The sequence below is a fragment of the Ascidiella aspersa genome, chromosome 9, assembly GCF_963924565.1.
Source record: "Ascidiella aspersa chromosome 9, kaAscAspe10.2, whole genome shotgun sequence".
Classification (NCBI taxonomy): domain Eukaryota; kingdom Metazoa; phylum Chordata; class Ascidiacea; order Phlebobranchia; family Ascidiidae; genus Ascidiella; species Ascidiella aspersa.
The window spans coordinates 16,657,573-16,685,548 of record NC_139455.1 but is presented as its reverse complement, the minus strand read 5'-3'; the positions used below and the strand labels follow the sequence as shown (position 1 = coordinate 16,685,548).

General features: G+C 36.9%; 1 protein-coding gene across 1 annotated transcript; it reads left to right on the top strand.

Moving 5' to 3' along the window:
- The first annotated feature begins 11 nt into the window (after positions 1-11).
- Positions 12-27,897, top strand: LOC146133275 (complement receptor type 2-like). Its single transcript, XM_083397706.1, has 26 exons — positions 12-68; positions 522-660; positions 1,573-1,701; positions 2,184-2,260; positions 2,509-2,665; positions 4,215-4,369; positions 4,638-4,764; positions 4,909-5,021; positions 6,167-6,347; positions 6,857-6,998; positions 7,453-7,582; positions 9,269-9,494; positions 10,045-10,182; positions 11,221-11,391; positions 11,798-11,968; positions 12,497-12,664; positions 13,145-13,315; positions 18,091-18,279; positions 21,394-21,552; positions 24,322-24,492; positions 24,757-24,855; positions 25,418-25,594; positions 26,006-26,086; positions 26,357-26,533; positions 27,076-27,261; positions 27,716-27,897. The coding sequence occupies exons 1-26, from the start codon at positions 12-14 to the stop codon at positions 27,895-27,897; spliced, it is 3,873 nt and encodes a 1,290-aa protein (XP_083253832.1).
- Positions 27,898-27,976: the final 79 nt, after the last annotated feature.

Sequence of the window (27,976 nt, the reverse complement as noted above, 5' to 3'; positions counted from 1 at the left end):
GCTGCCGAATTATGAGGCGATCTAAGCCGAAGCGATCGAGGCAATACATTGTCACTAAGGCATCTGTGGTTGAAAAAAAGATGCACTTTGTGTCTCACAATGGTACGTCTTAGATCAACGTATTTCCGCAACTGCGAAATGACGCTGGGTCCGTACAGACCTTTAAATTCATGAAATAAGCTATTGTTGCCAGGCATAATATATAACAGAGTGTTGCCCTTCCAGCAGAATATATTTTTTTAATCGCACGAATTGTTACTTTTTGATTTATAAGGAATCTGTTTTACATGTAACGTCAGTATCCTGATGAAGACGTTTTGTATAGCACGTCGAAACGTCGATCTATTATATATTCTGCTGGAAGAGCAACACTCTGTTATGTATAGGTGACCTATTTGTATTATTTTTAATAGCCTTTAAAAGTGTTTTGAACTCTTCGATAATTTTTGTTTTAGTAATATACGGAGTTCGGGTCTTTAGAATTACCCACATGGTATTAATGTTTGTCAAAATTGTTTCAGATTGCTCAAAAAGATAAGGCCATTCCCTACGACTTTAGTATTGTCGTGTACGGTGCTAAAGTTCGTATATTACAGCACGTCAACACCGACAACATTTCCGCCATTACCGAGTTTCTCCTCGAAGTCAAAGCCGACAGAGGTATTGGTCAATTTTTATTCTAGTCTAAACAAGTAAATAAGCCTTCGCTCAACATACTACCATTTATAGCAATTTTATTTCAAATTAAAAACACCGGAGTATATTTTTAAATAAACCTATTTTCTTTCTCATCAAGGCTTTTCACAGTAATCATTGCAATAAACACATGGAATAAAGTGGAAGTGTTAAAATGAGACGCGAAACGGAAACAAAAATATAATAGTGAAATATTAAGTTAACGAACTCTCATTTAAATTTTGTCTGTGATTTGCTCACCTTTGAGTTTCTGGACTATGAAATTGTTTTTATGAAATACCGGTAAGACTTAAAACCGGGGAATGGCCAAATCTCACCCCAGGGAACACAGACGTGTCGACAACGGGGTCGAGAATACACCAATATTCAAAAGTCATTTTTGGAAAGATAAAATCAAAGCCACCAGCCAAGTTCAATGGCGATGTATTCAAGATCAAGAACAGCATTATATTAAATTAATATTTAAAGTTTTACTTAGAAGTAACTTCCGAATGTGTTCGTTGGTTGGACTAATGTGGTAATTTGAGTATTTAAGTTTCAAGAGGGTTTTGAAATTTGACCCCCAAAACATTTATTAGTTGGGGATGAAATAATGAAGCAAGTTATGAACAGAGCCTACAAATCTAAACAGTGCAGATATTTTTCAAGCGAGACAAAACTTTTTTTTACTACAATTGCATATATTGTTTTTATTAAAATATGTTCAGCAAAGCAGATTGCTAATATTTTGGTTTTAAGGTAAAAAGCTTGCGATTTTTCTGAAATTATGTACTCGTTTCGTATTGACGAATTTACAGATATTGTTTTTTTAGTGGGAAACTGAGTTTTATTAGCGGTTAAAGAAGTCCACGGTATGACTAACGTTTTGTTTCACAGAAAATTTGCAGGAGCAGCTGGGCTCACCAAGTAACCTTTATGACGCTCTCGCCACACTCGAACGAATCATGGTTCGGGCGAGGCGCAAGGATGGCGACACCAAGCGAGCTGTTTACGTGACAGTCAATGGTGAGATGTTGCAAGTTACCGAGCGAATAAACGCCAAATACCTTTATGATATAATTTTGGTTCCTGTTTAATTTTTTTGGCTGGTTACTTTGAGACTTCAAAATTGGCTGTCTGCATAACACATCTAAAAGACATTGTTTCAAATTGTAAAAAAAAATGTTTCCACTTCATCTGTGTTCAACTATTTACGAAAATGAAAACTGGATAAAATACAACGAACCAGTCGCTTTTGAGTTAGCTATGTAAACAAGCTAATATACAACTGCAATTGGTAATTTATCAGGCCAAGACTGCAAAGTAAATCGTTAAGAAGTTCTGCGAAAGAAAGATTAAAAGGACCAAAGCCGAAGGTCATTAATACGGTTGCGCAACTCTCGATTTAAATGTTTTTAAATCATCAATATAGTTTAATGATAAGAAATATGATATTTGTCGCATTTCCTAAGGTGAAAAGATTAAACATTTTCTTGCTTTGCATTAAGGTGAAATCAACCGAGGTTCAGACATTTACGTTCTCATGCAAAGATTTATCGGCAGATTCAAAGACAATGCTCCAGATGTAAGACTTTTAACGTCATTCTTTAAACAAAAGTGTCTTTACTTTAAAGTATACTATTGGAAATATAACTCGCCTATTATATAGAGATTACCTAATTAGCAAAGTAAAAATTATTCCAATTCTAATTAATATTTATACGAGTGTTTTAAGTAGAGCAATATAGTTTGTTAAATCGTGTTGTTTCATGCTGAATTTGATCCAAAAGTGATACTAAAACGCCTTTTTTCACAAAAATATATTTACTCAAGTTCTCCGTCATCATCTCCTGTCTCGACTGCAAACGTGACGTCTCCTCTTTATCACACGACGTTCTTCACGTTGCTACGTCACCGAGTCACGTGCTGGTCAATAAGGACGCTTATAGGTTCAAAGAGTTTCTTCGGAAAGTGGAAACACATCAAAACGGTAGCTGTTTATATCCCTCACATGTTGTGCACCAGTGTTCCCTCTAATTTATTACCATGTGCGCAGGTGCCCAACATTTTGTCACAAGCCGAAAATATATGTTTTTGTGGTTGTTAATAAAAACGTGTATCGAAAAAATTAGTGCCTCACCATCTAGGAACCTCACCGCACGTCACTGGTCGTGGGTCTATAGACACCGAGAACTTATCAAAGTTCGTAGTTCAAAAACTTGCAAATACAAAATTACGAACCAAATTTCGCAGTTACTAAACTGCCATCCGATCCGTCAGAAACTAGTGCAGTTCTAAGCGAAAAGGTAAGACAATTAAGGCATCCAAAGGATGAAAAAGTTTGACTTTTCAATTTGGGCACATTTTTGGTTGTACGTACCTCAAACAAAACTAATTTGGGCACTTTTTTGTTCCGTACGTAGCTCGGATAAAGCCGAATTGGGCACTTTTTTGGTCGTACGTAGCTCGAATAAAACTAATTTGAGCACTTTTTGTTCCGTACGTAGCTCGGATAAAACTCATTTGGGCACTTTTTTGGTCTTACGTAGCTCGAATAACTAATTTGAGCACTTTTTTGGTCTTACGTAGCTCGAATAAAACTAATTTGAGCACTTTTTGTTCCGTACGTAGCTCGAATAAAACTCATTTGGGCACTTTTTTGGTCGTACGTAGCTCAAATAAAAGAAATTTGGGCACTTTTTGTCTGTACGTAGCTCAGATAAACCTAATTTGGGCATTTTTTTAAACTTTCGTGAAGCAAAAATGGGTACATAAGGTATTATTTGTAGTAATCTTGCAAAATAGTGGAGGGTCGAATTTAAGTAAAACAACTTTTATTTCATTTTTTTTGCTTGCGCACTAAAAAAAAAAAAAAAAAAAAAAAAAAAAAGTGCGCAAGTGCCCAAAGGTTTGCGCAAAAAATGCGCTTAACGGGAACACTGTAGTGCACTATGTTACACTTTTATCATTTTAGCCATAAACTGTATAGTATCATATTGTTGTCGAATCCGATGCCTGGTCTTGGTGTCGGTACATGTCCGGCACTATAGGGTGTTATAGGTGTCAATGGAATACTTAAATATTTGTGCATTCTAACATATTTTCACCTTAAAGGGTATCTAGAAAATAACTTAAAGAATAAAAACCAATTAAACCTAATTAGGTTTTCTAGCGGTGAAGAAAATTTTGGCCAACTTTCTTGAAAAACTTTACGTTTGCACGTTTGAAATTTGTTCATACTTATTTTATTTTTTTTTATCATATCGCTGAATTCATTCGGTATCAAATCAGAATGGCGTACATTTTGCCCAAAATATTTATTATCGGAATTGAGACAAAATACAAAGTATCCGTTATTCCTACAGTCACGCGAGGTCAACTTATTATGACGTATTCCTTTACCTAATAAAAGGTGGCGTTTTCGCTCACTTATATGTAGTGACGCTGTATCTTTTCAAAAACTTTCGGAAAGTCGCAACTGGCCTTTATTAAAATGTCACTGTTAATTTCGAACTTCATATTACCAATCCGATTTCAAGATACTGTAACCGACGCCTGCGGACTGGCGGGCAATGTTGGGGGTTTGAAGAAAAGCAGAAGCACAATTGGTCGCGTGATCCACGGCAACGACGCCCAAGATGGCGCCTGGCCTTGGCAAGTGGTGATTCTAATGGGGAGGTACCTGCCAAACAAAGTAAGACGAACTGTTTTGTGTATGACGACTTTTATAATATTGCGGTTTAATCTCCTTTCCCGGTGCAGCCTGACTTCATGTGCTGATAACGTAATGTGCGTGATTATTGGAATGTTAGACACTGGCGGCATCAAATACAGGCTTTTCTAATGGCAAATTAAAAGGTTTTTTATACTAGTAAAACTTTTTTTAAGTAATCGATTTTAAGATGTATTCATAAAATAACCACTCCGCTTTTAGATAAAACGTTTTTAACTTGCGCTTCTAGATTCGACAGGGTGTCTACGGTGGAGGATCTATTATAAACAACCAATGGGTCTTAACAGCCGCGCACATTTTCCGATATCTGTGGCAAGACAATCCTGACTGGTTTCTCCGTTTACGGGTCTTAATGGGTAAGTGCTGTGTTAACTCTCGTTGTACCAAAGCAAAGGTGGCCCATAAAATAACCTTAAACTCAGACTGCGAACGACCGATTCAGTTGAAAATTTTAAGTTATAAAACAGCAGAAGAAGCTTATACCGCAAATTCTTTTCCAGGCACAAGTGACCTGATACCTCATTCACACGGATATTCCACTCTGAAAGTTTATCAACCTCAACAGATTTTCATTCACCCCAAGTACAAAAATTTCGACTACGACGCCGCTTTGGTATTTAATTATAATTAATCCGTAAAAAGCATATTTATTCAATAGCAGTGGTTCTTAAAGGTATGAATCGTGCGAAAGTTTTAAAAAGGCAAAAGTTGTCATAGGTGCAAATGAGAGGGTGTTCGCGGACCAATTTGGGTAGGTGAATCAGTTTTAGGGAGTCCGCGAATTAAAATATTTCAGTTCTATATGTTTGCAATTTTCTTTTAAATCGGTTTTATGAGTGACGTTTTTTTCACCGCGAACCATTAGAAATGATAACGAATTTTGGAAAACACTGCTCTAACGGCTAGGGCAGCGGTTCTTAACCGTGGAGGCGCCAAGCAATTCTTAGGCGGGAGCGGGCTCTACTTCAATATTTCATTTTTTTGGCAGTGATTTTAATGGTTACGTTTGGGTTGGGCACCACTCCTACAGCTGTACAGACTCTTTTCGCGCTACGCGCAAATCTTTTGTTTTCTACTTTTGTTTACTTTTTTTTAGTATAAAGTAGATTTGAGTGCCATTACATGTTTTCATATCGTCGAAGGTATAATTGCTCTATTCAATTACAATTTTGCTAACTCATAGATAAACAATAAAAGTTATCCCTGTTTGAACAACTTTTTATAGATTTTATATATGATCACAGCCTCACAGACTACAACAGGGGATAATTTATAATGTTTTCGCAATATTGCCGTTGTCTTGTGTGTGTTGCATTTTTTGCATAACGCATTATTTAATATTTGGGCTGGATATTTTTAGTTGCGCTTGACAGTACAGCCTCACAGCTGTGTTTGTGGAGTAAATGCCCTTACAACACGTTTGTCAAAATCAACTCTATAAAATCAGTGTATCCAGCACAAGTAATTTCAGGTGTGCCCATTCCGAAACACCTCCTGAATTACAGTTTAGACAATTCAACCAAAATAAAACTCAATTTTTTTCGCGCTTTGCCTGACCAACAATACGCTTCACTAATTTCATGTTGTCTCAGCGATCTGAAAAAATATTAAGAACCACTGGTCTAGGATATTTAATTAATGTGGTAATAATTTGACTACCAACAGGTTAGAAATATCGACTGTGCATTACCGAACGTAAAATATGATCCATTAGGTGAAAAAGAACCATAATGGTTAAACATTCAATTAACTATATAGGTCCGCCTTGGTCGTGAATACGTCTTCCATGAAGGTGAATTTGTGCCCCACAGCACAGTGGGCTGGGTTAATTACACCCGGAACATCAAGCCTGTTTGCTTGCCCTGCATGAAAGGCTCCTGTCTCCGGCAGCAAGATTCTGGCGCCCGAAGCCCACCGAACGTTCAATGCGCAAATGAAGGTATGTCTCAAGCTTTACAAGCCTCCTTCCGAGGTTAATTACAATCTAAAATGAAACTGCTTTGATTGTTGCATATTAGAGTTCGACGTTCAGTTAAAAAAACTTAAAAAAAACATAAAGGTACAATAATGTGTTAAGCGCGTCTTTCGTTAGTCAAACTAAATTTATGAAATGCTAAATTTCCTTAGGTTTCATAAAATTTTGACTTCTAGTTTGCGGCACACTAACAAAATAAAAAAATCGCTGCTAACTTCCACAAAACAACAATATTGTACCTTGGCATCGCCCTTAGTGCACGAAACGCAATGGTTAGATATATAAAGAGCTAAATTATGAGCTTTCTAAAATATATAATGTGCATTCAAACCCTTTATGCCTGGGCGCATTTAGATTTCTTATATACAAATATGTGATTTTTCAAAATCAGACAGAAAGTTTCGCGAAACGCTTGGGAATCTTTCAAGGTATACAGTTTAGGAATCTATAATGTATTTTTGATTATTTTTAAGGAATGGAACTTTCTAGAACCAGGGACACGAGTATTCACGTGGTGACTGGGTTCGGCCATACCAGTCCCATCTCAGATGGAGAATTCACCTTTCTAACTGACTTTCTACAACAAGGCGTGGTGCGCGTCAAAAGCAACAAAGAGTATGATTACGCGTTAAATTTACGAAGTTAAACCGTTTAACTTTTTTCTTTCTTTTTTTCTAAGTTACGTTTTCTATTTTCAGTAAATGTAAAGTTTCATGCCATAATTAATCGTTTTAAAAACGTCAACTCATAGAAAACCACTGCAACTTTATTTTACATTTAGAAAAATTAATAAGGTTTGCTGCCGGAACGCCATTCCGGTAAAAACGTGTTTAAATGTTCAAAAAATTATTTTTATTTGGCTATCCCGCCAACTCTCTGAATGTGCTTTAACAATAATTTTAGTTGCATATTTGATTTGTGCATGGCATCGAACGATGGCCTCACGTTTCCTAAGGTTGCTTTTTTTTAGACGTCCCGATATGACGTAACTTAGTCTATGAAAATTTTCATACGTCCGGAAAAAAAAATTATTGTAAGAAAATTATTCCACTTTCACCCATGCATTTAGATGTAACGCTTCAACGAAGTACATGAACACCAAAATTCCATATACGAGTCGAATGTTGTGTGCAATTGGTGACCAAGGCCAAGTAGTAGATGCCTGTTCAGGGGATAGCGGAAGTCCGCTTGTTAGAGAGGTGAGTCCTTACGTGCTATACTGAGCTTAAAGCGTATTGTATTTACATTAGTTGGCAGTAATTGTTTTTTCTTTAAATGTTTAACTGTTAAGCCAATATTGTTCAATATAATTTTACTACTAATAGGTTAAAAAGACTGAGTGCATAACGTAAAGTTACCTGGTACCCATCATATTAGCTCAAATGAACAATCTAATTTATTGGAAAAACAAGGTTTTATAGGTCTACCATATGTCCTCTTTTAGGAGGATTTGTCCTCTGTTTGCAAGAAAAGTAAATGGTCCTCCGAGGACGCTCAAAAATGCCCAAATGTCCTTGTTTTCGCATTTCAAGTTAGTTGCTTAGACTTTCAACAAGACTTTTAGACGAGACGTTGTACTTTATTCCCAAAAATTGAAATATGCTGAATTGCTGGTTTATAAAACGTTTTCCAACACATTGCCCTATACCAGCCCTACCTTCTTAATTGTTATTGCAAACATTGCGCCATAAAAATATGTTAAAAATCGCGCAATTTTGCTTTTGCATTATGGTCCATAATGTAAATGTTTAACGCATTTTTTCTCTTTGATGCAGCCACAATAGTGCTAAGAAAGAGACAGCCTATTAGTTGGATAAGTTTCGAGCATCTTAACGGCTGTATATAATCTCAATGATATTTCGTGTAAACAATTTCACGATCTCGTTAAAAATGGTCATTCCTTATTGGCAAAAGTTAAGGAAATCGCAGGTATTCATGGAATGAATCTGAAAAATAAATTTGATTTGTTGTTTTGGTTACTTTTGCCTGCAACTACCAAGGAAATGTAAAACATAAGTAAACTCAAACGTAACAGTTCTACTTTCGTTCTACTTCCTGGCAAAAAATGTCCTCATTTTGGGTGATATAAATATGGTAGCCCTAAGGTTTTAGACCAGTGGTTTTTAACCTGAGGGTCGCAAGAGTTTGTCTAGGGTCTTTTAAGAAGAACTAGGCTTAAAAAAATAAACTTATAAAACTAAAGTCGTCAAAGCATAAGCACAGCGATTGTATTTGTAACGATTACTCTATAGTGAACTCGGGTTTATGATGTCGCCATTGCGTTTGTTTAGACTAAATTAGTAGCCCAAAATATGTACGATGTCCATTTTACGACCCTCGCACAGCACTTTTGCATAGGCCTACTCGATAACAAACATTTTTCCGCAATAAATTTCTCTGCATCGCCATACTCCCCCCCCCCCCCCCCCACCTAATTAACAAAGGAAAAAACAGCAAAATATTACTGACTTAAAAGATATCCTTGATCTTTGTTAAGATTAGTTTAGTTTTACACGTATGGAGTAACTGACGCGAATATACGTTTGCCCGCTTCTTTTTCCTTAAGTTATAAGACCATAGTATTTTTTTCTGTATTAGGCAAAAAGTTGTAATAATGCGAGTCGACGCTAAATTTAGTTGTTCAAACCGCCCAGATATCTGAACATTTTTTGGCAATTTAAATTAGATTCTGATTTACTCCATTGGGTAATGTAAACTAGGCCTAAAACAGTGGGTCGCGTACGTTTCCGAACAATATAAAAAGCGTTCCGACAATAAAAAGGTTGGGAACCACTGATTTAGACCAAAGCATTTAATCTGACAAAAAGTAGCTGCATGGTTGCAACGTTTTATTGTCAATTTTTAAAACCTAAACTTTTGTTAAGGTTTTTGACCAGACCAGTAAATCAAGTTGCTGGTTGCAAGTTGGCATCGTGAGTTGGGGATATGGCTGTGCAGACAACTACACAGACGCGGCCGGAAACAAAAGACACTTTCCTGGTTTCTATACCGACGTCTTCACCATTATTCCCTGGATCCGTTCTCTCCTCGTTCCTAGCACGTCACCGGAAGTGGAAGAGGTAGAAGGAAAGGTCGGAAGCATTTTGCAAGGTTTGTCTGACTTGTTTAGTGTTTGTAAACATTATACTGCGGTGTCCAACACCGATTTCACTGCCACGAATTTGGACCTCGTTTTATCGAACTATAGAAACCAAGCAGGCTAGCAAGCCATAAGATTTGGGGGGGCAATTGCAAAAGTGGCAAAACCTTGAATATAGCAATCTTAAAATTGATAAATGTGATTTTATTACCAATCTCACTACGCGTTTTTTATTTGTTTTAGTTAACAGGCTTAATTAAAATGTTTAGAAAATGTCAGTAAAAATTACAATTCAACAACATTGTCTTTTAGACTTGATTCAAAGTTACTAGAACTTGGGCATCAGTTGAGGGTATATGTATTTTTGCTATAGGGATACCATCAGGAAACAAACAATAATGTGTCAATTAGGTTGTTTCGTTTGTTACATTGTCAGGCGAAATAGTTTAAGGTTGAATACGGTAGATTGTGTTCAACGCGCCCAGTCTGTTTATTGTGCAAGAATTTAGGAATTCATTAATTAGGCAGTGATAACTGATTTGATGTTGCGCCTTTTTCTAGCACCGGCTTGCCAGGCCAACCACAGCTTGCTGGAGTCTGGGAGGATATGCCGCAAATCTTGCAAGCTCGATTCGGATTGCCCAGTGAAGAAAAAGTGTTTGTGTGACGGAGCGTGTGGAATTATTTGCTTCAATCCAAGTAGGATAATTATGCTATAAGTTTAATCCAATCTATAGTTGTTCCAGAACTATTTTAATTGGTAACCCTCTGTTTTGGAAAATAAGCGGGCCTAATAAACACAGTACAATTTTCCGTTAACGTTTAAATCAGTATTAATACAAAGCCGCTTGGGCATCACCCAAATCAAATGTATTAAATATGTTAAAATTAAATGGGTAATATATACTAGCCTACAGATAACAAAAAAAAAACAGTTAATTTGTTTCAAAGAAGTTGCTCTGGTAACCACTGATCTAAATTTTGTATGCTTGTATTATTCTAGCCTATATCAAAAAAGCAAAATGTTTATTTTTTTAGAATTGAAATTTTTGCTATAATTAAATTTAAAAAAAAATTTGAAAGATTTTATTTTTTAGCGCTACTTAGCTGGTTTTAAGTTACACCCAATGGCCAATGAAAAAATAATCGGCTGTTTTCGCAAAACAGCTATATGTTTAATCTAATCTAGTGGGTTTCAAACTTTTTTAATTGGTAACCCTTTTTTGAGAATAATGGCGGGCTTAGTCATTTTTTTCAAGCATGGCACAATTCTGTTAACGTTTAAAACAGTATTAATACAAAACCGCTTTCACTCCACCCAAGGACAGCACCCATTAAATGTATTTGATATAATAAAACTAAATGAGTATAATATACTACAGATAACAGAACTCATCAGTTAATTTATTTCAACGAAGTTGCCTTGGTAACCACTGATCTAAGTTTTGTGTGCTTATATTGTTCTAACTTGCCTAAGCGTCAAAAAAGCGAAGTGTTTATTTCATCTATTTGGAGCATTTTTCTATAAATGAGTTTAAAAAAAGTTGGATGATATTAATTTTTTACCGCCACTTAGCCGGTTCCAAGCTAAACCTTATGGCAAGGGGAAAAAAGTGTAAAACATCATTAAATTGTGTAAAAAATGTTTGGGGTTTTGACACAGATATTAAATGGAACAAAACTTAATATGCTAGGTAATTCGCAAAAAAAGCGAAATATTATTTATGTGTTCCTTAGACGCGCTTTGCGTTGAACCTTCGCCCCTTGCGAATGGTCGAATCATCGGAGAGAAAACGTACGGAAAGTCGGTGACGTATAAATGCAACCCTGGATATAAGTTGGTTGGACAGACGAACAGGACCTGTCGTTCGGACAAAAAATGGAGCGGAAAGGCGCCGGTTTGCCAAAGTAAGAATAAGTGCCGCGTAGATCGTCAATATACTTGCTCTCTGTGATAGAAAATGGCTGCTCAATAGCGCAAAATACTTGTCACGACAGCTCTGTTGCGGTGCTGAGGCATTTCTTTTATGGAAATTATGAATTCTTTCATTTAGTACTTAACCAAAGTTATATTTGTGGTTATTTCAACATAACAATATATAGTTACAAAAAGCATTAATTTCAATTATTTTTCTACCAGAAATTATCGGATAGAGACATATTTATTTCTTGTAAAGAACAGTGTAGCAACTATAATTGTTTGTTTCCCGATATGTAAACGTAAGCTGTCTCCACTCGAACTCTTACTGGTGACTAAAAATTAAGTTTTTTCATGAGATTCCACTATAGGTAAAGTTACTATTCGTTTTTTTAGGGTTGTTTTGCAGAGAATTACAACCGATCTTGAACGGCCGGGTAAAGGGCGAAAGAGGTGTGGGTGATGTCATGAGGTATTCGTGCAATCCGGGTTTTCAAATTGTCGGAAATGCAATCCGTCGTTGTCAAGCAGACTTTCAGTGGAACGGAACAACCCCATCCTGTCGCGGTAAATTTAATAGGAACAAATAACTTTGCGCTATGTTAAGGCGACACGTTTGTGTTCCACTTGACTTTTATTAATCATTTGCAGTTTTCCTTGGACGAACCGCTGGTGGCTCAGTATCGTTAAACGCGCGCTAAATTAAATATATAAACTGTAGGCGTTGCACGGGTTAAATGTAGTTGCAAAAACTTATTGCAATGTTTTAAAAAAGGCTATTTTTTTGCCTCAGAAACGCAAGTTGACGATTTCAGTTTTGGAAGATGGCACAGCTATTTTACTTCACTTTTTTTAAATACTTACACCTAAAAGTTGACTTTTCTGCTACAAAAAATATTTTAAAAACTTTTGTTTTTGCAAATAGTTTAATACCGACAAATCATATCGAAATGACTCGTTAACTGCAATCCCAGTTGATCGGTAAACGTTGAAGCCTATTGAAATTAATTTCAATTAAAAGAAAAAAAAAACTGTATATTAATAGTAATCCTATGAAAGAAACCATGATCGTTCAACTTCAATTTTTACATGTAGCAATGACGTGCACTAAGCTTAGCATCACAAATGGGCGTGTGCGAGGGGGACAAGCAGTTGACGATGTTGCCAGCTTTTCTTGCGACCCTGGTTTCAGACTAAGTAAAAACGCACGTCTTGTGTGCCGCGCGGACGGACAATGGATCGGCACAAAACCCATGTGCCTGAGTAAGTATATTTAATATATTTCTAGTATAAAATACGCTTGGAGCACTGACCCTAATGCGATGGTTGTCATGCAAACTAAGTAGCGACTGACAGGTTATATAGCTCAGTGTTTCCCAACCACTTTCAGTTTGCGAACCTCTTTTATTGCTAGTTTTTTTGTGCGACCTACAATGTGATACTGGCGTAGACTACGTACTGTAATAGTTAATGCGACACAACACATCTAGTTGTTACGTTACGTAATGATTATGCAGTAATTTCGTAATGTTAATGCAATAATATCCCGATCTAATTGAAATCTGTAACATTTAGAAATGATTCGCGACCCACTGGTTAGAAAGCACTGATATAGGTTAATATGTGTCACAACGTTGTATTTCTAGATGGTTGTAGCAGTGCTTCACAATTTAAACATGAGCATAAAATCATTAAAAATTATTCTTAACCTTTTACGGATATATGTTGCTCACGTCACCGCAGGAATAATTTGCGCGATTCTACCACGACTTTTAAACGGAAATATTCTGGGCGAGAGAAGAATAGGGCAGTCGGTCACCTATAGTTGCGGACAGGACTTTTCTCTGAATGGAAGCAGAACTAGAACATGCCTTAAAGATGGCAGCTGGACAGGGAATGCCCCAACGTGTGAACGTAAGTTATTGGCCCAAGAGATTTGTAATTTCATTGTGTTTAGGTGGTGTACACTCCTAACAGCCAAAAAAGAATTAGGATTGCAAATGCGAAACAAAAACTTAAAATAAGAATATTTGGACCAGTCAATTGTGGTACCCTGAACTCCTTTGACTTACAGCAATCTTCCAAGATTTTGACAATAGCATACACGAAAAGCATCGTAGCTTGAGAACTTTCCAATGTTCGTAGTTATTATTCATATCCCCCCAAAACATAAGAAAACCCGGCTCAAAGAGGTTTCGAAGACAATATAAGCACTTATACTGCTTTAAAAACTAGTAGGGTAGTTGACTCCATCACATAGATTTTTTCGTCAAGTTTATCAATGTGTTTTTCCTTCATGCACAAACTTCTGAGTGAGTTAAACGCATTTTGGACTCGGCTGTTTGTTACACCAGGGATTACCTGCTATAGTCTACAGCCACCTCAAAACGGAAAGGTCTTTGGCGGAAGAAAGATTGGACGTTCAGTAACGTACAGTTGTGATGGTAATTTCCAACTGATTGGGAGCAACACGAGAACTTGTCTAGCCAACGGTACCTGGACTGGAAGGCCCCCAATATGTAAACGTATGTTGAGGGTTACGATTTTGTTCGGTGTACTATACTTATCCTCCTTGTGTTGCATTTGCAGTAATATACATCTATTAAAGTCACGATAAATTGATAAGCATCATACCACTACTATTGTGTTTGTCATAACTCGTGTTTTGTACGAGATATTGTCAAGTTTGTTAGACAACTCGTGAATATTTTTGAATTATCGAAATCTAGTTAAATGAAATAAATACCTTCACTTTTCTACTTATAAAAACCTGGCCATTTTGATCTCGTGTAGATAAATTAAAATAAATATTGATTGGTCCTACCTTCATCGAATAGTTATCATTAAACTTATTCATGCGTTAATTAACCTAGGAATATTCTGCGCGATTCTACCTCGACTTTCAAACGGCTTTATTCTGGGAGAACGTAGAGTGGGACAGTCGGTCACGCACACATGTCGACCGGGTTTTACCCTAGCTGGACGCAGTACGAGAACATGCCTTAGAGATGGTAGCTGGACGAGAAAGCCCCCAAAGTGTAAAAGTAAGTTGGAGTCGCAGGACATCGGTTTTCCACCTTAAATTGCTCTGTGGTGCCCCCTGTTTAGCGCAACTGATTAAATCAATTAGGCGTACTTGTGTTTCGGACCCTCTGTTGTGCTAATCGACCGTTAAGCAAACTGATTGAAAACAGACAAACGATTTACCAACCTAGAGAGTTTTGCAAGCGATAACCACTTAACACAATATAAAAAACAGTCCAAAGGAGCTTAAACCATCGCTTACTCACCTTATTTTCATTGACTTATCGAACTTAAAAGATTAAATAAATATTTAATTACAAAAATGTATTTTTACCTCGGTTATTTGTGACACCAGAGACATACCCTGCGAAAGTCTACAGCTATTTTAAGATAGGACGTTCAGTAACGTACAGTTGTTATGGTAGTTTCTCACTGATTGTAAGTAACACCAGGACTTGTTTGGCCGACGGTACCTGGACCGGAAGGCCCACAACGTGTAAAAGTATGTTGAGGATTAGGTTTTTGTTCTGTTTGGTATCTAACGCCACCCAACGTCTAACATACTTGCGGTAGAATACGAGGGTTATATTCGTCAATCCTCTTAAGGTTGTCATTGGTTATAGAAATTTATTTGTGGTTGAGGTAAGTAACTATATTTTACAGTTTGTCCTGTTTTGCCCGCAAGGTTATGTCAACTTATTAGACAACCCATTTATGTGAACGAATAAACAGCAAAGTAAAGCCTAGTTACATAATTTAAATATATCGTGTATAGAATTCAACTTGATGTTATTATAAAAAGACGTTTTATTGGACTTTAGTGGAGAGCCTTAGTATGGTTTACCTTTATCAGATATACAGGCTTTAATTTAACTAATTTAGGTTTCAATTAACACAGGGATAATTTGCGCGTTTCTACCAAGACTTTTAAACGGAAATGTTCTGGGCCAAAGGAGAATGGGGCAGTCGGTCACCCATATTTGTGGACCGGGGTTTTCTCTGAGTGGAAGCAGAACGAGAACGTGCCTTAAAGATGGCAGCTGGACAGGGAATGCCCCAACGTGTAAACGTAAGTTATTTTTTACATAATTTGTACTTTTTATTAAATCGAGCATTGTGCTATAATATACACCATAATGGAATTATCGTTTACAAGGTTTATTACGATTAAATAAAATTTGAGACGTAAATAAACTTTCTTGACATGAGAATAGTTTATTGGATAGATTATACCTACTTTTTGCTGTGTACCAGTTTATTAAAACAATGCTATTTACAAATTCATTTTGTGATGAATCACCTTTTCCATAACGTGTTTGTAAAATCCTCTAATTTAACCCAATCTTAAGGCCCGTGTTTTTCTTATGGAGTCCCTTGCCCCTTGTTGGAAACAAGGGTCTCAAATTCAAGTGCTGGGTGTCAATGGAATTCTTTAGAGTGCATAACCAGCAACCTTATCTCGAGCGGCCTAAGGAACAGTCAAAATTGCGCCGAGATAAACATATTCGTTTATTTGGTATGATTTGACAATGCTTTTAATTAGAAGGAGTGTAAGGCTTAAGCACATAAAAATGTTTGTACATTTATCAAGATGATTTGCTTGGCCTGACCCGCACAAAAATCCTGTTGGTCGATACGACACCAGAAGGGTTTGATCACATACACACGGTGCAGGCCTATCTATATGAATGTATTTAAATTCGACAGTTATATTTTGGTTAATTTATTTTTCTTCAATACATTGAAAACACACCATAGCGGCGAATACCAAATAGTAGTTTTGGGAGAACAATTGCGCATGACCTGGTGCCGCACCCCTAAAACATTTCATGGGCACAACGTTAGTGTCTAGGTCAGGGATGACGAACCTTTTTATTGCGCGGGTCACAAACACGACCTTAATCCTTACAAAATGCACAATTGGGTCACAAATATAACTATATGCTAATTTTACGCAAAACTTTGCTGCTGCGTCGTTTTGAGTGTTATTGCTTGGGTTAGTATTTTAAGGTTATTGGACGATTTCCAAATTTGGATTCCCACGAATAGTACGAACCAAATAGTTAACAAATGCTTCAGTATTTTTTATGAATTCGGATGAGTTCAGCATAAAGCTTTTCAGCATGGTTTAATCATTTTTGTCAACATTTTTAGTTTACGGGCTCTTAATTTTCTTAAAGGGTCGCCACAAAACAAAATGCTTTTAGTTGTCTGCTTTACTGTACGTATTTGTTGGTTCCGTTGAAAGAATAGAACCTTTTGGATATTAAAAACTCCTACAAACGGATTCGCGCGAAGCGTCGAAAATTTGCTTTTATGTGTGTTAAAAAAGGAGCAAATACAGTGTTAGGAAAGCGATCGTGGCCGCGTGCCGTTTTATTTGTTATCATGCTGAAAAATAATAGCTTAGATTTTTCTGCAAGCATGAATCTTTTCAAGAGCCATACGTCGCCACTAAAAGAGCCATAGGTTCCCGACCCCTGCTATAGTGCTATCTAACCAACAATTGTTTTTTTTTAATTTATCCTTTCCTAAAAATGATTGATAACATTTTGGTAATTCTAGAGTGACAATTGGATTATTAAAAATGTGTGATGGGTCACTTCGTGACGCGGGTCAGTGGTTCTCCATCCCTGGTGTAGGTTGTTTGGACCTAACATGGGTCAAATTAGTGGCAAAATGTATGAAATGCAAATCATAAGTCGAAACACCACAAAAGTGTCAAAAATTTGGAAACCCCCCCCCCAAAAAAACCTGCAACATCTTGGAGTAGGTTCGAATTTATTGCAGAAGATAGGGCTATAACTAAGAATAATGAATCACATGAGGCTCTGAAAATGATAGTTAGCCTATAATTTTTGGAAATTCTTTGAGAGCATTGATTTAGTTTAGAGTTTCATTTGCGCGGTCTTGTCAGTTACGCAATTCATTTCACCGAATTGACTTTAATGCTAAAGTGCAAAATCAGAGTATTTTTTAAGAGCTTCGAGTTTCAAGTCGCTTTCAACTCGTTATTAATGTATCTGGAGATAGTTTTGAACTATAAAAAATATACAACATGGGTTGTCTAATGATGAATTTTGACTGTCAGATTTACACAGCTGGTATGATTTTTAGCCTTGTCTTGTCCTGACCACCCGCCATTCGAAAACGGCAAGGTAGAGGGCAGTTTAAGCTATGCATCGATCGCGACCTTCACTTGCAACGAAGGTTTCCGCATCGTCGGAAATGCGACACGCCGTTGTCAAAGCGACGGTCAGTGGAGCGAAACTGAGCCGTCGTGTGTTGGTAGGTATTTTTAATATAATTTTTTTTAATCGTGGGGGTCACCAAACATTTTTGGAGCTGGATAAGTGCAAGGTCGGATCAGCGCGGGCTGGATAACTGTTATGATTTACGATTGCGGACTGGAAATAAATTCTTATCGAACGTATGAACTTGATAAACTTTACACGAAGAAAATATAATAAAATATGCAGTTAAAACTGTAGTTTTATAATTTCGTCAAAATTTTGTTTTAAATTGCTTTCGACAACACGTTAACTGTACTTCATGTTCATCAAGGAAATATGCCGAGGGCTGGAGTAATTAACCCGGCGGGCCGGATCTAGCCCGCGAAAATTAAAAATCGCTAACACACTAAAATTAAAAATCGCTTTTTCCAGCTTCTTCCTGCAGCTTACAGCACCTTTCGATTGCAAATGGTTTTATCGGGATTAGCAGTTCCGTTAGCCCAGGGGGGACGAGTCAATCGGTGATCTACCGCTGTGGCAACGGATACACTTTGATAGGAGAGAAAAGGAGAACCTGTCTCAGCAACGGTCTTTGGAGCGGGAAAGCCCCGTCGTGTCAGCGTAAGTGGTAATTTGTTGCCAAAATTGCTCTTTATAAGCCAATACCGCCTGCCCGCTAGAGCGAAAACATATAAAGTTCAAAAAAACAACCGCCAACTACGATTTGTACAGATTTTACGTTTTATGTTGCTGTAATATCAAAAATCTATTTTAAAAGTTTACAACAAATTAACAGCGATAATAGTTATCTGTAAAGACAGTGCCTTGAGTCATTGACTTGACTCAAGTGCACTTAAGTCACTGTTTTCAAATGACTTGACTAGTCATAAGTCCTTTGAACAAAATGACTTGACTTGACTTAAGTCTTTTTAACAAATGATCCTTGACTTGAACTTAAATCATTTTGTCGAATAACTTGAAATTAAGTTAAAGGTTTTTTATTAAAATTTATCTCAAGTTTTGTACATTTAACACTTTTATTGCTGTATATTGCGTTTGTGGTATTTTTTTAGTTAAATTTTTGCTTATAATCGGACGAGTTTACCAATTTTAATAGTTTAACAATTCACTTTTATGTCAATGATATGACTTGAAATTGACGCTATCATAATGACTTGACTGGCACTTGACTTGGGCAACCGATGACTTGGACTGGGACTTGACTCGTTATTTTTGCAAAAGATTTGACTTGGACTTGAGTTATTTTTTTAATGACTTGACTAACTGGGACTTAAGTTATTTAAAAATGACTTGTTTACAACACTGTAAAAAAACACTTTGTGTCAGGACGATTTTGCCCGGAAATCCTGCCTCTCAAAAACGGATTCTTGATCCGTGGGAATCTGCTTTCGCCTGTTGCTTCGTTCACTTGCTTCAAGGGGTATATTCTTCGTGGGAGCAAAAAACGCTTTTGCAGTAATGGACGGTGGAGTGGAATCATGCCAAATTGCAAGAGTAAGTTGGGACTGCTGTGTTGTGTTTAATTTATTAATTACAAACATAATTTACAAAAATAAAGTCAGATTTAATTTTTATTGTTGAAACGGTTAAACCAAGGTCATCTATTTTAACAAAATACCTGTAATAGCGACTTAAAATGTATAAATTGATATTTAGTTAAATTCAATAATTTGATTTGTTTGCCAATTAAAACAGTTTATGTGGTGCAGCTGTAGCGCAACGCAAGCAGGGATTATTCTCATGCTTTGTAAAATAATACAGCTCAAGCAACATTAAACATATTTGCCCGAACAATTATAGCCCACAAAATAAGTGAAGATTTATCACACGCGCTGTTCTTCAGAGGCGAGCTGCCCCGAGCCAGTGCCCTTGCTGAATGGAGAGTTTAAACGGGACAAATCCAATTCCAACCTGGTGGTTTACAGTTGCAACAAACCCTTCACCCTGCGGGGAAACAATACCCGAGAGTGCCTTGCTGGAACTTGGTCGGGATTTCCTCCGTCGTGCGTTTGTAAGAATCACATCTGAAGCTATTTGGCTAGATACGTTTGGCGTAATTTTTTTCTAAATGGCTTGATATTAGGGATGCTCAAAGTAGAATATCGAATCCTTGGATTCGAATCCAGATGGGATTCGAATCCAATTCTGCCGTTTATTTCGGGTAAATGGAACCGATATAATTTAATGTTTTACCGCGGATTGTTTCCCCTAATTGCACAAACGCGTGTGGTAAGTTGGCCTGTCGCCGCGGCGACCAATGTATAGTGCTTGCTTTAAATGTAACCTGGTAGTGCAGTGTCAGCGTTTTTTCGGGCGACCAATTACCGCGTCTCGCGATAACGTTCGTCTAATAATTAAGTGTCAATCAAGCATTATTGGGCGAGCGGCCAACGTGTAATGTCTGGTGTGAAGTTCGCAATTTCCCTAAATACTGAAGTTGCAAAAGTAACATAGCGTTGCAAAACGTCCTGGCCGTCCACAAAATGCGCTATGGGGTTACTTAAGGTCAACTTTAGACCAATATTCAGGGAAGTTATGCAGTTATGCACCACGTAATTGTCAAAAATTCGTTATGTCAATAATAACTTTGTATTCTTCGCAGTACATTATTTGGCTGCATAACAGATCATGTTAGTCAAAAAAGAAGCAATAAGATTAACAATGCTTTCAAAATCAGGACCGAATTGCTTAAGACTTCTGTGTGCAGTGTTGCATTTTCTCACTATTGGCAAAAAATATAAGTTTTGGACACAACCTGGACAGTTGACATATTACAGTTTACAGAACGGCTTCAGATGACAGTTGTTAAGAATGTTAAACATATGAGAGATTTTTTTTATTATAATATACACATGTTAGCACATTGTTTGGGCGATTTATTGCTGTGATTGTAGGCCCTGTCCTGTGGGGTAGATTAAGATTAATCCCTTCCCCAAACAAAATCGAGGTTAAATAATTTAATAAAAATATACTAGGATTCGCTATTCTGGATTCGTTATTCTAGATTCGAAACCTATTATTCTAGAATACCTTGGGATTCTACTTTGAACATCCCTACTTGATATATATTGGTTAATGTATCGAAAAATGTTGAAGAGCAATAGGAATAGTAAAATAATTGTTTGAAACGAGGTAAAAGTGTGATTCGTACTTAAACTTGAACTTGTCATACTATTATTAAAAAACAAGTCGGTGGTTATTGCTCAAATTTATACATTTACTTTATAAATATTTTAGTTTTTTTTTTTTTTTTTTTTTTAAGTGCTATTGTTACGTTTTTCAATAACGTAGCGATTCCGATTGAAGTTCATGTTTTACACCAACATTTTTTTTGAAGTCCCAGTAAAAAATATAAATTATGCATTGAAATGGTTTGCACAAGGCTTCGACTTGTCTGGATCATCAATGACAAAATCTATTTATCGGTCCGATTTATAGTTGGCTATAGTACAAATCACTCCAATGCATGTTTATTCGTAAAATACTATTTGACAAAGTGTTGTTGCTCATACGCAAACCCTATACGCGTTGCCTAGGGAATTTAACCCTCCATCCACTTGACCCTCAACTTTACTTTGCAGTGCCATCTTTGTCTCTTTTACTATTTTATTCAGAGTATTGTTCTTCATATTTATATCCTATACGCATTGCCTACACCTACAGGAATTTAACCTTCCTTTAACCATCTACTTGACGCTAAACTGTACTTTGCAGTGCCTCTTTGTCCCGCCCTTCGGCCGATAGAGAACGGCAACGTGCTTCTCTACGCCGACGTGGCTGTGTACAGCTGTGACGAAGGCTTCTTTCTTAACAAGCCGACTCACCGCTATTGCAAGCAGGGCGTCTGGGTAGGCGACGACCCATCTTGTTTGGGTAAGTTGCTCCAATAGTCTTAATGCGCGTTTTGCAATTCTCAAACACCTACTATATATACGATACTCGTGTGAATTATTTGCGTGAAAGTTTGCTATAAGGATCGAGTATTAGGAATTCGAAGGCTTTGATAGCGGATATATAAAACTACTGTTTTTCCAAAGCTTTATTGGAAATAATCAGATGATATTGGAGTCTATAACTCGAATGTTTGATAGGCACGTTTCCTGTGAAAAGTTAAAATGACACAAAGAAAAAAAAAAGACCTGGCATATAAATAATGAAACAAACGATTTGCCTAAACCTGTGAATAGTAATAAAAAATCCATATATGTAGGCCTACTACAAAAAAATATAACAAAATTATTATGTGAATAGCCGTGACATCCTGTGATGTATGTGTTGCACACACAGATGTGTAGGCTAACTGCCGTTAGAATCCGTTAAAGTTAGTTGATATTAACTTTTTTGTTACTCGTCAAACAAAAATATCCCACAGAAAAAAGTCGTCTACGCAACTCTTGAAGAGTTTTTAGGTATTTTTGGTAAACGAACAGAACGTTTTGATGCACTTGTAAGATTACAGTGAATAGCACTAACTTAACTTTTCTCGACCTATTGGGCTTTTTCATTCATTTCCAAGCTACATTACAGATACACGCGGCATATATAGTTCACCTAAAACATATATAGTTCACCTAAAACAGTGGTCGGCAAACTTTTTTGTCGCAACCCAAATTACTCTTTTCAGAGTTATTAAAGGCCCACTACGCAAAACCACTATGAAACAGTGGCGGATTCGGGATATTTGATTTAAAGGTGAAATATTACAAGGCACCTTAAAGCCCAACTGTAATGTAAAACATGCTATAAAACGAAGAATGTACGCGCGAAGTGAAACATTTTTTTTAATTACATATATAGTTAAAGTTGGCCAAAAATATAGTTTTTGACAGGCTCTCAGGACCACATTTGCCACGATGGCCTTTCCTAGCTGAGTCAAATAAAATTCTATGCCACACTAACTTTTGAAATAAAGTGCAATGAATGTACATCTATCACGCGGCCCGCGACTACATTATAACACTAAGCTATTCAAAAGTAGCTCGAGGCCAACAATAAAAATGGATTTACGGTTCACATTTGCGCCGTCGCCTACAGATTGCCGACCACTGACCTAAAACATGTTGTATCGCGAAAATGGAAGTTCATTAAATGTGACTAGGCTACTTGGAGTTATTACTTTAAGCCTGGCAACTTTTGTTTCAAAGAAGTTAAAATATTGTAAAACAGGTGGTTTGAGGAATTACTTTTTTTCGTAACCAATTATAGGGTACAATTTAATTTATTATTATAAAATTCAAACCTGACACGGGTCAGATAGTGTTGGGAGGTTCGGATTAACTTTTTCTTAAATCATTACCGATATTTTTTAATCGTTACTATAATTGATTCACCAATTTAGTAAAGTTAATGTAGTGTAATTGCTAAGGTGTTTAATAAGTGCTGGTATGTTTTTGTTAATAAATTCTGAAAACGTTGGAACAAATGTGGGGTTAACAACAAACTAGTATTCTGTTTGTTCGGGTTTAAGAGCTTTTTCAAAAGCTGCAAATCAATCTCCAGAGCATAGGTAGCAATAATATATTTTTGCATTCAGTTGCAGTATGCCCGCCCCTTGCGCCAATAGCAAACGGTCGATTCAACTTTGTAATCCGGAGATCGTACAATTCCCTCAGTTATACCACATTTCTGTATACGTGCAACGAAGGCTATCAACTCCGGGGAAGTACCAATTCGAGATCCTGTGTAGCGGGAAATTGGACGGGAGAGGTCCCAACATGCGAAGGTTGAAAGCAGCAATTTAACTAACATTTATCCAGTGATAACAGTTGTTAGATGACCAGTTAATTAAATTTTGTTCTTTTAAACGATAGACATTAAGTGCGTTCTTTTGTAACTTGTTTAATCTTTTGCTTAACAATTTGGTTAATCACCGAATGGTGAAGTTTACGTAACAAATTATTGAAACTTGTTTGTTAACCTAGACAACCGTTACACGATAATTTATTTTTATTTCGATTTGACGTAGCGGGTAAATTAGTTTCCAATTAACATGCTTTAGACTTAATTTATTTGTAAATTTGCGCTACTTGCCAAAAATATTGGTGACTTAATTCATTTTATATGTGATTTTTATTAATGTCCAGCCTAGCACAACAAAACACAAAAATTCGTCGGTTTTATAGTTCCGTTTGTTTTTTGTCAAACCAGAAAAAAAACGTTCTTGTCCGCTTCCACAAAGAATTCCAAATGGGAGGGTAGAGGGACGGGGTTCAACAGTAGGGGAGACGATCTCGTACGTTTGCCAGCGGGGTTACAGAATGCGAGGAAATACTAAGCGAACTTGTCAGCTTGATCTGAGCTGGTCAGGAACAACTCCGTCATGTTACGGTGGGTGTTTGTAGTTTTTACGGTTTAACTTTGAAAAGTAATTTCATATGTTGATGAATCTTGATTGGTAAAGACTCGAGTTCAAAAACAGCATATGTCACAAAATACTAATTTGGACGTCTTTGTTCATACTTTTATATGATAAGGCACGTTTATGCAAAAAATTGTAAATTTGCACACAGTGACACTTCAGTTTCATTTATTTTGTTATTTGAACTTCTTTATCCAATATTTTAAATCAGCTGTTATTAAGTACCGGTATGATGAACATTGCGGAGTTTGCTCACTCTGTTGAAATTTTGCACTGTCTTTCAGCAACTAGTTGCGGAAGAATTCCTCCGATAGAGAACGGTCGTGCTGTCGGCGCGTCTCGGATCGGAAGCGCTGTGTCTTACATTTGCGACGAAGGGTTTTTGCTTAGTGGAAACGCCAAGATCTACTGCTTGAGAAGCGGGGGCTGGGCCGCCATACCTCCCTTATGCAGACGTAAGTGTCGGTCCAGGACCCTTTGAAAAGGCTAACCGCGAAGAAACATTCTCTTGTTAATTAGGACCAGTATTACATCTGCGCAAACATATTGTGTGTGTGTGTGTGTGTGTGTGTGCGCGCGCCTTTGTCGATGTGTATACTTACCCTATTTGCGTGTGCTCGTATATCGTTGTGCATATGCTTCGTACTGTATGGAAAAATAGATAAGGCGTGGCAACCCTATAAATCCGTTTTTTTCCTATTTTGCTTTTGTTTTTATAGGAGGGTGTTTGGCTGCGAAACAGATGTACAACGCGGTCCCGCAAAATCACAAAATAGTTTACCGACCTGAAGACAGGGTGACATATGTTTGTAAGAATGGTGAGTGTTCTGTTCCCTAACATCTTGTCTGTGTTCGGTTATACATTGTCGGTTTAGATCAGTTTTTCAATCTTTTCCCTTGCGGTACACTGATGAGGAATTAAATGTTTAACGGAATATTTACGAAAAAATACCTTTTTAGCATATTCGGATACGGTTAGCACAATAACACTTTTTTTTATAAGTATATAACGGACCTCCTGAAAGTGTCATGTCATAAACATCGAGATTCAGGTAACCCGTAATCCTCTCTGCGGTACGCAGGGAGCGGACATTGAAACCTTTTACAGTAATGTAATGAAATATATATATATTAAACTTCAACGTGTAAAGTGACTTTTAAAAATCGCCGCCTAACAGCGTATCTTATTTTCTTAATTTGCGTGTCTTACTTATTAACCGTTCGTACGTCAAATTTGCCGTTATATTTTAACGCAAATGGTATATGTGATTAAACTTTGTTGGTCTGTGTTTAGGTTTAGAAAACTATTGCAGGCTCTGTTTAAACTTTTATTAAAAATACATTTTTAATTATTCAACTTCGTAGTATTTTTGATCGTAGGTGGCGGAACTAGCACCGAGGTCACATGCTTGTCTTCGGGTGCCTGGAGTGAGTTCCCCCCTAATTTGTGTCAGGGTGACGTTTGCGAAAAGCCAACCACCCCACAAAATGCACGGGTCTTCTCGTATGGCGATCAATACGCTGTTGGATCTGTCGTTTACTTCACGTGTGACAGAGGTACAACACAGTAAATAAATTCAGGGTACATTATTCTCACGAAGGTGTGCGTTTTAATTTCACTGTTACTTTTGTGAAAAAAAAACACCATTAGTACTGAAACTAGACTTCTTTGCAAAAATAATATTTTTAAAACACTTTTTTATGAAACAAACACAAAACCTGAAACTGAGTTTTACCACTATAGAAAATATATGTTATAACAAATTATTTTAATGCGTAATGCATGAAAACTATATTCATGTATTGGTGTGAGTTTCCTAAACGAACTTTGTTAATGTGGCTAGGTTTTTGACTTACTCGGTGACCAAGTCCGTTACTTTAGTTGAGGATACATTACAAGACCAAATATTAAATCAGTTAAGCACCGATTTTGTGTTGAATATTATTTTTACTTCATGTGTTACATAGGATACCAACAGATTGGGGAATATTCGTTTATAACATGCTCTGTGAACGGGACGTGGATAGGAGAATACATCAATTGCCAAGGTCGGTTGATTGATCTACAATTTAAAAAAATATTGTAAAAAAATTTGGATTTTTTTTGTTTTTAAATAAAAGTAATATATTTTTTAAAAGTACTGTAGAATGTCAGCAAAAATATCGGTCTAAAAGTAACGATACCGATCTAAATTGTTATATTTAACGTTGTAGAAATGTAGAACCAGAAATGTAATAGTTAGAAAACTTGAATTAAAGTAGGCTAATACCTGATTTACTTTGATGAGGGTTGTTTTTTTTAACGCAAACGGTTTGTAGCGATTCAATGTTCGGCACCTCGGCCACCGGAAAACGGATTACTTAATGCCGGTCTCTCCAACTTTACCTACAAAAGTCAGGTGGCCTATTCCTGCCTGGAAGGCTTTAAACTGGTGGGAAACGCCACTGGCACATGCAGTGAGAACGGAACCTGGGGAGAGGTGCCGGAGTGCATTGGTAAGATTGTCAGGACTGCGTTTCTGTTAACACATGAGAAAAAAACAGAAAATCTTTAGGCAATTCAAAATAAAAAGAATGTGGTATTTACCTCTTTTTGAATTAGTAAAGATTGAAGATTTCTGGTAGGGTAGCTTGGATTATGTATTCACACTGTCAGCACGTAGATCAGTTTTGTGAAATATGTGAATGACTTAATTGTTTTATTTACTGCCATTTTACGCGATTATTTTTTGGTTTTAGTGTTGGCAGAATGAACTTATTGATTTTAATAGAATGAACTTATTGATTTAATAACTTTTTTATGCCAATGACTTGACTTTCAATAAACTTTCTATGACAATGACTTGAAATTGGGTATTTTTTTGTAAAATGTTACTATTTTTGTAAAATGTTTTGACTGGGGCTTTAGCGAATAAGTGAATAGCCTTTACAATAACATATATATTGAGTTGTTTGCCTATAAGTGGAGTTGTTCAATCGCGCAAATCTTAGAAGTTAGTTGCACATACTGTAACATCCGACTGTTTTCTTTAAAAAAGGAGCCAGTCAATGTCCTTCCATCCCAACGCCAACCAACGGTTCGTCTTGGGTGAGATCTGGAATAAACAACACGCCCGGTACAATTTTGCTCTTCGAGTGTAATTTGGGGTACGTTCTACGAGGATCGGCGACCACCATTTGCCAAGAAGATTTCACGTGGAGCAAACCAGCACCGATTTGTGAAGGTTAGTTTGATGTTCTTTTAATGATCCTCAAAAATGTACGGTTTTACTAGAAATTACTATAGCCACTATTAGGACAACATACCCCAAAAAATTAGTTTTAAAGATAAAGCTTATTAACAAGCCTCCAAACAACGCTGAGAGCCTTCAAGAGGGTCAAGGATTATTAAGAAAGAGCAGACTATAGATAAACCTGGCTAATTGTTAGGTTCGAACTTATAACATCGATTGTACTAGGTTTGTTGATAGTATCGCATAAAAGCCGACAGCCGGTGTCCTTCCGTAGCATTAGCATTCGTCTGATACGCCGGGGGTATCGGTGCATATTTACAGATTGCAACAAGTATTTGCTTGTTTTGTTTGGAAAATTGAAAAAAAGGTTGTATATAGGTGATTTATTTAATGGTAAGCTCCCAAATTCCTACTTATTGTTTTTCACCTTAATTTCATACTTCAGAACGGGGTTGTCGGGTTACAAGTCTTCCGACTGGAGTGCGGGTTGATTACTTTCCCGGGCGTGATTACGGCAGGGGAGAAACACTGTCGTACAACTGCTCCTACCGGGAGACGCCAGTAAATCACACGATCACATGCGTGGGCCGGAACAAGTGGAACCCGAGATTGTACACCTTGTGCTAATGGAAATCATTCTGTCGACTTTTCTTCCTGTGTCTTCTATTTATACGTAGGCCTACTATTGTGGCTGGCCCAGCAGACC

Bases quoted from the DNA above. Each gene is read 5' to 3' on its own strand.
- LOC146133275 (XM_083397706.1), top strand. From the start codon at position 12: ATGAGGCGATCTAAGCCGAAGCGATCGAGGCAATACATTGTCACTAAG. The intron at 11,969-12,496 runs GTAAATTTAATA...TTTTACATGTAG, and splicing joins AACAACCCCATCCTGTCGCG to CAATGACGTGCACTAAGCTT. The intron at 18,280-21,393 runs GTAAGTGGTAAT...TGTACTTTGCAG, and splicing joins GAAAGCCCCGTCGTGTCAGC to TGCCTCTTTGTCCCGCCCTT.